The sequence below is a fragment of the Cetorhinus maximus genome, chromosome 5 (genome assembly GCF_964194155.1).
Source record: "Cetorhinus maximus chromosome 5, sCetMax3.hap1.1, whole genome shotgun sequence".
Lineage (NCBI taxonomy): Eukaryota > Metazoa > Chordata > Chondrichthyes > Lamniformes > Cetorhinidae > Cetorhinus > Cetorhinus maximus.
This window is the reverse complement of record NC_135883.1, coordinates 67,641,978-67,652,271: the sequence shown is the minus strand read 5'-3', so window position 1 is coordinate 67,652,271 and position 10,294 is coordinate 67,641,978. Positions and strand designations below refer to the sequence as shown.

General features: G+C 40.6%; 1 protein-coding gene across 1 annotated transcript in view; it reads left to right on the top strand.

Annotated features, from left to right (window-relative positions):
* Window positions 1–613: 613 nt before the first annotated feature.
* The window catches only part of slc17a5 (solute carrier family 17 member 5), a 30,359-nt gene continuing 20,678 nt past the window's right edge, over window positions 614–10,294 (top strand). The window contains exons 1-3 of the mRNA XM_078541941.1: window positions 614–758; window positions 6,152–6,348; window positions 9,062–9,295. Coding sequence (XP_078398067.1) covers window positions 701–758; window positions 6,152–6,348; window positions 9,062–9,295 — 489 coding nt within the window. The 5' untranslated portion in view covers window positions 614–700. The remainder of the gene's footprint in view (window positions 759–6,151; window positions 6,349–9,061; window positions 9,296–10,294) is intronic.

The following is a 10,294-nucleotide window of genomic DNA, read 5'->3' as shown; positions in this document are numbered from 1 at the left end:
GGTGAAATTTTTTCAAAGGGTTGTGGACTTTTGGAATTCTCTACCCCAGAAGGTTTTGGATGCTCTATCGTTGAATATACTTAGGGCTGAGACAGACAGTTTTTTGGTCTCTCAGGGAATCAAACTGGGAACAGGTAAAGAGGAATTGCGGCCAAAGATAAGCCAAGACTGCATTAAATAACACAGCATGCCCCCAAGGGGCTGTATAGTCTACTCTTGCTCCTATTTCTGACGTTCTTATGCTAAACCTCTGACTCTGTATCTCGCCTCCTTTAAGACCCTTCTTGTAACAAGCTCTTGAACAAAACTGCTAGCATTTCCTTTGGCTCAGTGTCAATTTATCATCTGAAAACCCGCCTGGAAATATTTTACTGCGTCAGAGGTGCTACATAATAAAGGAAAGTTAAGTGCACAGGGAAATAGAGATAATGGAGAATAATTACAGTTCGTACTATCTGCATATAGTCTGAGCAGGGTATGAAATGCTCCGATTATTTATTAAAGCTCCCGAGTGTTTCCTCGCACCTAACTCATTGTGAGTCCCAGGCGCGCCCTGCTGCCGTGTGCGCATGCGCACGCCTCCCGGTCACGTTCCCCGTGCGCACGCCTCCCGGACGCACCCTGCAACGGCCGGGAGCCATGGAGACGGAAGCGGGATGTGCGCGTGACGGGAAGATAGGCCCGGCCGGAGACTAGCAAGATGGAGGGATCGGGTGACGAGGATATCCAGCCGCTGCTCAGCAGGGAGCGGAGGAAAGGTGCGTGGGTCGGGTTCACCGCCCCCCCCCTCAATTCCGGTGTTATATTTGAACGTCTCGGTGCTGGCATGAGCCAGAGGATTGCCAAGAGTCTAATTCTTTCATCCTTATGTGGGATTGCCACCTGTCCAGTTTTATTTTTCTGGACAGCAGTATATACGATTCTCTAAAACATAATCAGACCGCAAAAATCTTGAAGCAGTTTTCTCACTGTGATGGTATAGCCAAAAAAGTGAAGCGTCCATTCGGCCCATCGTGCCTGTGCTGGCTCTTTGAAAGAACAATCCAGTCAGTCCCACTCCCCTGCTCTTTCTCCATAATTATTCCCCTTCATTTATGTATTCAACTCCCTTTTGAAACTTATTATTGAATCTGCTTGCTCGGCCCTTTCAGGCTTTCAGATTATAATAAGTCTGCATAGAAAAAACAATCCTTGACACAGAACTGTTACATCGCAGAAGGGGGCCATTTGGCCCATTGTCTCTGTACTGGCTCTCCAAATGAGCAATTCACCTAGAGCCATTCTCCTGCCTTCTCCTCATAACCCTGCACATCCTTCCTCTTCAAGTAACAGTCTAATTTCCTATTGAATGCCTCGATTGAACCTGCCTCCACCACACTTTCAAGCAGTGACCTTAACCACTCGCTGTGTGAAAAAGTTTTTTCTCATATCACTTTTGCTTCTTTTGCCAATTACTTTAAATCTATGTCCTCTTGTTCTTGATCCTTTTACGAGTGGGAACAGGTTCTCCCTATCTACTCTGTTCACACCCCTCAGGCTTTTGGTTACCTCTATCAAATCTCCTCTCAGCTTTCTTTTCTCCAAGGAAAACAATCCTAACTTCTCTAATCTATCTTCATTCATGGAACCATTCTCATGAATCTTTTCTGCACTCTTTCCAATGCCTTCACATCCTTCCTAAAGTGTGGCACCCAGAACTGGATGCAACTGGAGTTCTCTTCATTCTTTTGCCATTTTCCTTAAACTTTTATCCATTGACACTCCTGTCAATGGAAACAGTTTCTCTCTATCTACTCAATCAGAATTTTCATGATTTTGAAATCTCTATTAAATTTCCTCTTAACCTCTGCTTGAGGCGGGTACAATCCCAGCTTCTCCAATCTCTCCATGTAACTCAGAGATGAGAAATTTGTACAGTGTGGTGGAATTGTGACTTTTGAATCATGGAATTCCACCCTTTTAATTTTCTTCCTGAGCTCTGCCCAAGGGTGCCGCCACTCAACCTCTCTCCTGCCTGTATCCGGCTGCTATCAGCATTGAGCCACTTTCACTGCTAAGATGGTGGCGCTAGTAATGGTTACTGGGTGCTGGCTCTCAGGATATTGGTGAGGCTGGCATGGCTGGCAAGTGGCCCACCGGCCACTTGGAATACAAGAACAGCATCAAGGGACTGCACTTAGTGCACAGTGATGACTGCATCGCCTTCTGGACTCTCAAGCGTAGTACGTTGTCACTGGATATTAGCAGTGGGCTTCAGGGCAAAGTTGCTTCCCATGTGGTGAGGTGGAGTGGGGAGGCGGCGGGCGCTAGGCAGGGAGCGAGACCTGTGTCAATCATTGCATTGCTACTTGCTGCAGATCACCACTGTCCCTTTCCCCTTGCAGCCCTCTGGCTCAGCCCATATATAAAATGTAACCAGCTTGTCACTTGGAGGTGCCTATAACCAACCCAATAATATTTCGGGAAGGGTTTCAGCCAGTGTTGCAGAGAAGGCGAAGAGATTTCTGCTACTGGTTGCTTGTAGTGAAATCATAAAAATGCTTTTAAAAATTAGTTTGATAAAAGTGGGCGGTGGAAATCTCTTTCCCTGTATTCAGTTGGCAGTCAGAAGCATTAATGGTGAACGCAACGCAAGCTTGTTTCTCCCATGACTGATGAAGCAGGCTACTTTTTGAACCCAGAGATGCGTAGGCAGTTGAGGCCAAGTTATGTTTCCCTACTGGACTCAACCGATAGTGCTTCGACATCTGGGCTGAAGTTCACTTGTGTAGGCTCCTGAGCAGTTCGAGGTTCAGTCACGTAATACTCCCGTGCAGGGGTGAGAGCAGAGGTCAGAGAGATTGAGACACACACACACTGGTTTTGAAACTTTCTTCTTTTAAAACAAAGTGTGTTGCATATCAATCATTTTAGAAAAAGCAAGAGTGTAAGCCACTGCCAAATGAAAGAGTCCTGATGAATTTTATTTAAGCTTTTCTTTCTGTCATTACTGGAACACTTTCTTTGTATCTGACTAAACTTGCTTGGAGTTGAATGTAAATCATTGTTATTTTTCTGTTTTATACAGTGAAATTTCAGTTCTGTGGGCGCACAGGTAATAAAGTGCTTGCATATCTCGTCTGTTAAAAGCTAAAGTTTACTGAGATCTGCATAAAAAGTTGCCTAATGTTTTTTGTTTTGATGCAGTTTTCAAGTGAATTTGGGAATTTTAATATTCCCCTTGATTTTTGACTGCACTGTTTTAGACAATGCTGTTATACATGGACTGCAGCATACTGATTCTAGCGTGGAATTATAATAGGTATTGTTTCAGGCAGAAAAATGGCAAATGGAATTTAATCCAAAGATGCATAAGGCAATGTATTTGGGGATGGTAAAACATAATAACTGGTACAATTCAGAGAAGTGTAGAGGAACTGATGGACCTTGGAGTTTATGTCAATATCTCCCTGAAGGTAGCAAGACAGATGGTCAAGAACACATGTGCAATACTTTCTTTTAATGGTCATGGCCTAGAACACATGAATAGGGGAGGTTATGCTAGAACTATATAAAACACTAAACTGAGAGAAGGACGAAGGCTGCGAAGAAATATAGTCAGATTAAGTGAGTAGGCAACAAGGTGTCAGACGGAATACAATTTAGGGAAGTGTGAGGTTATTCACTTTGGTCATAAGAATAGAAAAAGAGAATATTTTCTAAAAGATGTACAGCTTGTAAATGTTGTTGGTCAGAGAGACTTTGGTGTAACTCTTTCGAGTACATTCACAGTTCTTGGTTTTTTTTTCCGGGAGTGGGACATGAACCCACAACCTTCTGACTCAAAGGTGAGGGTGCTATGAACTGAGCCACAGCTGACACCTCGAGACTTTGGTGTACTTGTACGAGGAACACAAAGTTAACATGCAGGTACAACAAGCCAATTAAGGAGGCAAATTACATGTTGGCCTTTATTGAATGGGGATTGGGGTACAAGAATAAGGAAGTCTTGCTGCAATTGTGCAGGATTTGAGACCACAACAGGGGTACTGAGTACAGTCTTGGTCTCTGTATCTAAGGCAGGATATACTTGCTTTGGAAGTGCTACAACAATGGTTCATTAGATCGTTCCCTGGGACGAGAGGGTTGTTCTATGATGAGAGTAAATTGGGCCTATACTCACTGGAATTTAGAAGAATGCAGTGACTTTGCTGCATGTGCTATAATGTGTTCATGATCCCTTGTCACAAAAAAAAATTCAGACCTTTTTGTTTTCGGCCACTCTGATCCCTGATAAGTAAAGCCCCTCATCCCTGGCACCATTCCAGTCAATCTTCACTGCATTTCCAAGGCCTTAGCATCCATGAAGTCTGGATACTCCAGCTGAGGTCTATCTGACTTATAAAGGCTTGGCATAATGTTCCAGTTTTCGTACTCTCTTCCTCTATAAAGCCAAGGATTCATTATGCTTTTCTAAAACTTATCTTGCTGCTGTCAAAGATTTATGTATGTGGACTCCCTTTTCCTCACCTAAGCCCCGAGTGCCCCAGTACCTGCATTATTTGATAATGGGTACAGCAAAACAGTTCTGCGAAAGGAAAATATCTAGGTGTACATTTTTAATTGGGTTTTTGTAGAATCAGGAGATTGATGGGTGCTGAATGTTACAAAATAAATAACAGATTTATAATTAAATGTTTCACCTGGTGAAATTGCAATTATTTGCAACATCAAAATTGGTAATAAGATAAAGTATGGGTGTTATGCCGATCTCATTAGCCCAACCATAAGGAAGCTCATTAGTAAAGTAATTTACTTACAGTTATTGATAAGGGGCTCATTCAATTGAATTTTTATATGGAATTGTTTTTCTAATCATGCAATATGGAAGCAGTGGATTGTGGCAAAAGGTGAGAAAAAATTACAAAATGTGGCAGTTTGTGATGAGCACTTGGATTCATAAAATTCTAAAACACTGAGCCCTTGGACTGTAACATGTTTACTAATCAAACCATCACCAGGTGTGGTTGTAAATATAATGTTTAAAGTGTGATTAAATATGAATAAATCTATGACACTTGATCTCAATGTTCAAGAACTTTGTAGTCATGGTTTTACATACTATATATACCTGTGTAAAAGTTGAGTTTGTGAGACCAAATTTTTAGCCAAAAAGTAAGGGGTTGACTTATACACAAGTAATATTTTCAAGGGGTTGAAATCCACCCTCTCATCATCTTGCTACCTAACTGTTTACAGTGGTACATCAGCTGATCAAGAGTTGCCAGGCCGGAGACTGATCCTGCCAACCCCACTCTACAAGTAGTGCAAAAGGAGCTATAAAGACCCAAGGAGCTGAACAGCTACTTTCGAATGAGTAGATTTGCAACAGGGCGAGTTTGACTTCGCAGTGAGTGGGTATAAGTAGGAGAAGTTTGGATTTCTTGCCAAATGTCAGGGGTTGACTTTTGTATGAGATCAACTATTACTCAAGTATAGATGGTAGTTTTATAATGTTTTGTGTCAGAGAAGTCATCCTTGGCTTTGCATTTGGCTTGCAACCTAGCCACTTTGCCTTCATGGTATAAGTTCCAATACAGGATTTGCATGAAGGAATTCCAACATGTATTCAAACGTTCATTCAAATATTCAAAAAACATTATATTAACATTGTGTGCCGGTGGCAAAACTAGCTTCACTGTCAGAAGTTGCGACAGTTAAGTCAGATGATTCTGAAAGTGTAGGAGCATCACAGCCACAACAGGATGTTCTTTTATGCAGCTTCCGCAAGTAATCAGACCTCTATCTGGGTTTGTTGATTTTAGTTCATAAGTGTTACTATTGAGATGGATTTTACTGTCATGTCTGTTTTTTGTCCTTCAGGGAGCTAGGTTGAGATCAAAGGGGGCAGCGTGGCCTTAACAGTAGGTACTGAAGGGGCTAGAAAAGAATCCAGAAAAAAATAGAATTTAAAAGATTAACAAATGAAATAGAAAAAATTGGAAAGTCCACTGATTAATTTGTACAAAAACATTGCTGGTTTTACCAAAAGATGCCACTGTTTCAAATTTCTACCTAAGTCTCTAGCTTGTTCATTAAATTTGAGATGGCATGTGATGTAAGGTTTATAACATGTATTCTTCAAAACAACTGTTCTCAATATTCTCTCCAGTATCGACATGTTGTTCTTCTCGATGCAACCTGGCAATTTTGGCCTTTTGGGGATTTTTTGTTGTGTATGCACTACGTGTGAACCTCAGCGTGGCAATGGTCGAGATGTTAGATGATAATGCAACTTTACCCAAGAACGGGAGTGTTGAGGCATGTCCACCACATTCCAATTCTACTCAACAAAAGTATGTGAAAAGGGTAAGATAACATTTAGTATCTCTAGCTTGTACATCCAGATGAAATACTCACCAATGTACGTTGGTAAAAGTTAAAGATTACCAAACCTTTTAGCACAGAAATTTTTACAATGTGTGTTTAACTAACATATTTTTGTATATCTAATATTTCACAATTTGTGTGGAAATGTTATGCCATGAGCTGCTGTTGCTTCTCCAACCTGGTGCCACAGCGTAGATGCCCATGGCTGTATTATTAACTTGGTATTATTGGTCACTTCTGCAATCTATTTAAGATGCTGGTGCTCTGAATTTTCTTGAGTCATATTTTGGGACAGAATGCAGAACATTAGCATGACTGCATGTGTACAGTTGCTCAAAAGTCACTACTTAGGCTTTAAAGGAAATATACCTGTTTGACTGCTGGGTTGGGCAGCTATTAACAATTTCCACTGTTAGTGCTTTGTATCTGGACACACAAAACTATCTCGAGTCAAGTCCATAGTACGAGAGAATTAGTGCTTCATAAAACAGCACTCGTGATTCAGATGGGGTATATTCTGCGGCAGCACTGAAGCATAAATACAGTATTAGCAGAACTGGATTAACAGGCCTCTAAGGTCCATGCTCTGGTCAAAAAGACAGCAGGCCATAATCTTAAAGAGAGCTGTCAACTTGGATTATTTGAAATGCATGACAAGCAGTGACAGGAATTTGAGCGCTTGGTTAGTGGTTATGCAGCTTTGACAGTTTGGCACCGACACCCTGATGATCATCATGCTTGCGCTGTATGGCTCCAGGGGTAGGAAGATGTGATGGAGAAGCCAGTGAACAGAGTTGGAACACTGGAAGTTGCTATTGGAACTTTACACTAGGGTTGGAATACGCAGTAGAAGGGCTTCTATAATCTTCTATAGCTGTTCTTCATAAAGCTGGACGTTAAATCTTCGGGCATTATATTGCATGGTGGTTTTGCAGGGCAAGGTCCAAATGTTCTGAGCTCGGGCCCCCAAGAATTCTTGATGGATTTCAAAGCATTCGTCTGTTTGAAATGGAAGTAGCAAGTGTTTATTGCAACGTAAAGGAGGTGGAGTATATGACAATCTACTAACAGCAAAAAACTGAAATAGCAGTATGGAAACTTGAGTGGCTATTGCTGCTCCAGCTCAGCACATCAAACTTTCAAAGCAGAAATACTTCCAGTGATAGCTTTTTGCTATTTGTACATAACCTTTTGGATAACAGCAATGTAATTGACTCTTAACTGCCCTCTGAAATAGCTTAGCAAGCCATTCAGGTTTCACCACCATCTTCTCGAGGGCAGTTAGAGATGGACAACAAATATAGGCTTGCCAGCGACGTCCACATCCCATGAAAGAATAAATAAACTTAATACAGTTCATTCACCTTCAGAAATGGAGAGGGTGAGTAGCGAAACTTCGAGGAAATTCAAAAAATTCCATACGAGTTTGGAGAGGAGCCGTGTCATAGTCTCCCAATTGGAAGCACTAGAGTCAACTTATTTTAGGATACTTTGGCAATCAAAGTAGTTTTGGCGCTGACACCCTTAGAGGAGTGTTTTCTTGCTATTTAGATTCATATTTCAGAGCACACGTAAGACTTGTATCATGCAGGCAGGATGGCTTTGCTTGCTGCAGCTAGATTTCGAAGTATAATGTACTTAAATATTAATTTGAATAATTTAAGAACTTCAGTAAGGATGTCAATATCAAAATTACTTTGACTGCAATAGTAATACAAGTTAGAACAACACTCCTTTTGCTTCCTATTGGGAGAAATCAAAGGCATTGCATTCCAAATCAGGAATTTCTCAGCCATAGCAAGATACTGTATTCAGCCATGAGACTAATTCATTGCAAAAGCATCTTTCAAGATGAATTCTATATCATCTTGTCAAATCTCAATAGTTATGCTGCCTTGAGGCTATTTTTATAAATTTGAAGCATATCCATTGATCATATGTGCAATATTTCCAATACAATACAAAGCAAGCACCCTGAAGCTTGCATTTTAAAGCTTGCATTGCTCTTCTCCTCCAGTACACTGACTTCTTCCAGTCGCTATGACAATATGCTTCAGAGAGTCTTTGCAGTACTGGTTTCAAACTCACCAGAATTACTCAGAAACTCGGGACCTAACAGCCAATCAAAATTGGCTTTCTCCAAACAGCACCTCCGTCCCCTGTGACCTCTACCACCACGAAGAGCAAAATCAGCAATGTTACAGGAGTACAAAGTTCCTCTTGTAATTTGCAAAGTATGCTGAAAAGGGAACATTAATGTTTTTCCTTCATTATCGCTGGGTCAATATCCTGGAATTCCCTAGCCAACCACATGATGGCACCATCAGCACAAGGACTGCAGAGGTTCAAGAAAGTCCACCTTCACCTACTCAAAGCAACTAGGGTTGATAATAAATGTACCTACCTTTGCCAGTGTAACCCACATCCTAAGAGCAAAAAGTTGCACAGAAATACACATGTTTTATGCAAAGTGGATGGTGGAAATATTCCTTCTGAATGATATACTGGTATATTAAAAAGATGTTGAACTTCTTTGTTTATTACCCATTTGTGGAAGTTCAAATGTTTTGCAAATTGAGCACTTAGAAAAATCCTGAGGTCAATTAGTTTATCTATACTTTAAACATGAATAAGCTCAGTTCTGAAAATTTTATCTTATTTTACTATATTTTTTTCAAATTGTCTCTAACAGGGCAAGGTATATAACTGGGATTCGGATATACAAGGATGGATACTTAGTGCTTTCTTCTTTGGTTACATCGTTACTCAGATTCCTGGTGGATATCTGGCAGGTCGATTTGGAGGGAAGCTGTTACTTGGCTTTGGCATACTGGGCACTTCATGTTTAACACTGTTGACTCCAGCAGCAGCATCATTGAGTGCTTATTGCATAATTGTACTGAGAGTTATTGAAGGTCTGGGAGAGGTATGTTCTCACGTTTTTGTTTCATATGTTTAAGCGTTTTACATAATTAAAACATTCAAATGTGTGTGGCATTTGTTATATATAAACAATTGTTCATTTATTTTTGACTGATTTGGCTTCTCTGATTCCTAGAAAATATAGCATCTCCATTGGGAGGGAAGATACTGAGTCAAATTGGCATTAATTATAATTTTGTTAGGAAACAATATGGATCTTTTAAAATATGGTGATTGTTTTGAATTTTCTGTAGTTATTAAATTGGGACCAGATCACTTCAGAATTTCTAGTTCCTCATGCACCTACTGTTGCCCAGATTAAATATGACTCAGGTGAAAAGGTCATATTGACCTAGAATATTTGTGGAGGAGGAGACAAAGTTTATAGATGTAGGATCTTAAAGGGAAATACATCCTTCTGAATGATAATTATTTGAATACTTACTGCTATGACTTTTGGGTTTACCTGATTATCACTACTCTCCACCTCGAAAAGGAAAATACTGCAGATGCTGAAAACTGAAATAAAAAACAGAAAATGCTGAAAGAACTCAGCAGGTCAGGCAGCACCTGTGGTTAGAAAAAGAGATGACTTTTGTCAGTTCTGTCAAAACCCTGGGTTTTAAAGTTCATTTGCTGTTTAGATACATTTTCATATTTTTTATTTGTTCATGGGATTGCTGGCTAGGCCAGCATTTATTGCCTATCCCTAATTTCCCTTGTTCAGAGGGCATTTAAGAGTCAACCGCATTGCTGTGGGTCTGGAATCACATGTAGGCCAGACCTGGTAAGGACAGCAGGTTTCCTTCCCTAAAGGACATTCGTGAACCAGATGGGTTTTTACAACAATTGACAATGGATATTAACAAGATGCTGACATTAGACTTTTAATTCCAGATTTTTATTGAACTCAAATTCCACCATCTGCTGTGGTGGGATTTGAATCCGGGTCCCCAGACCATTACCTTGAGTCTTTGGATTACCAGTCCAGTGACAATACCAC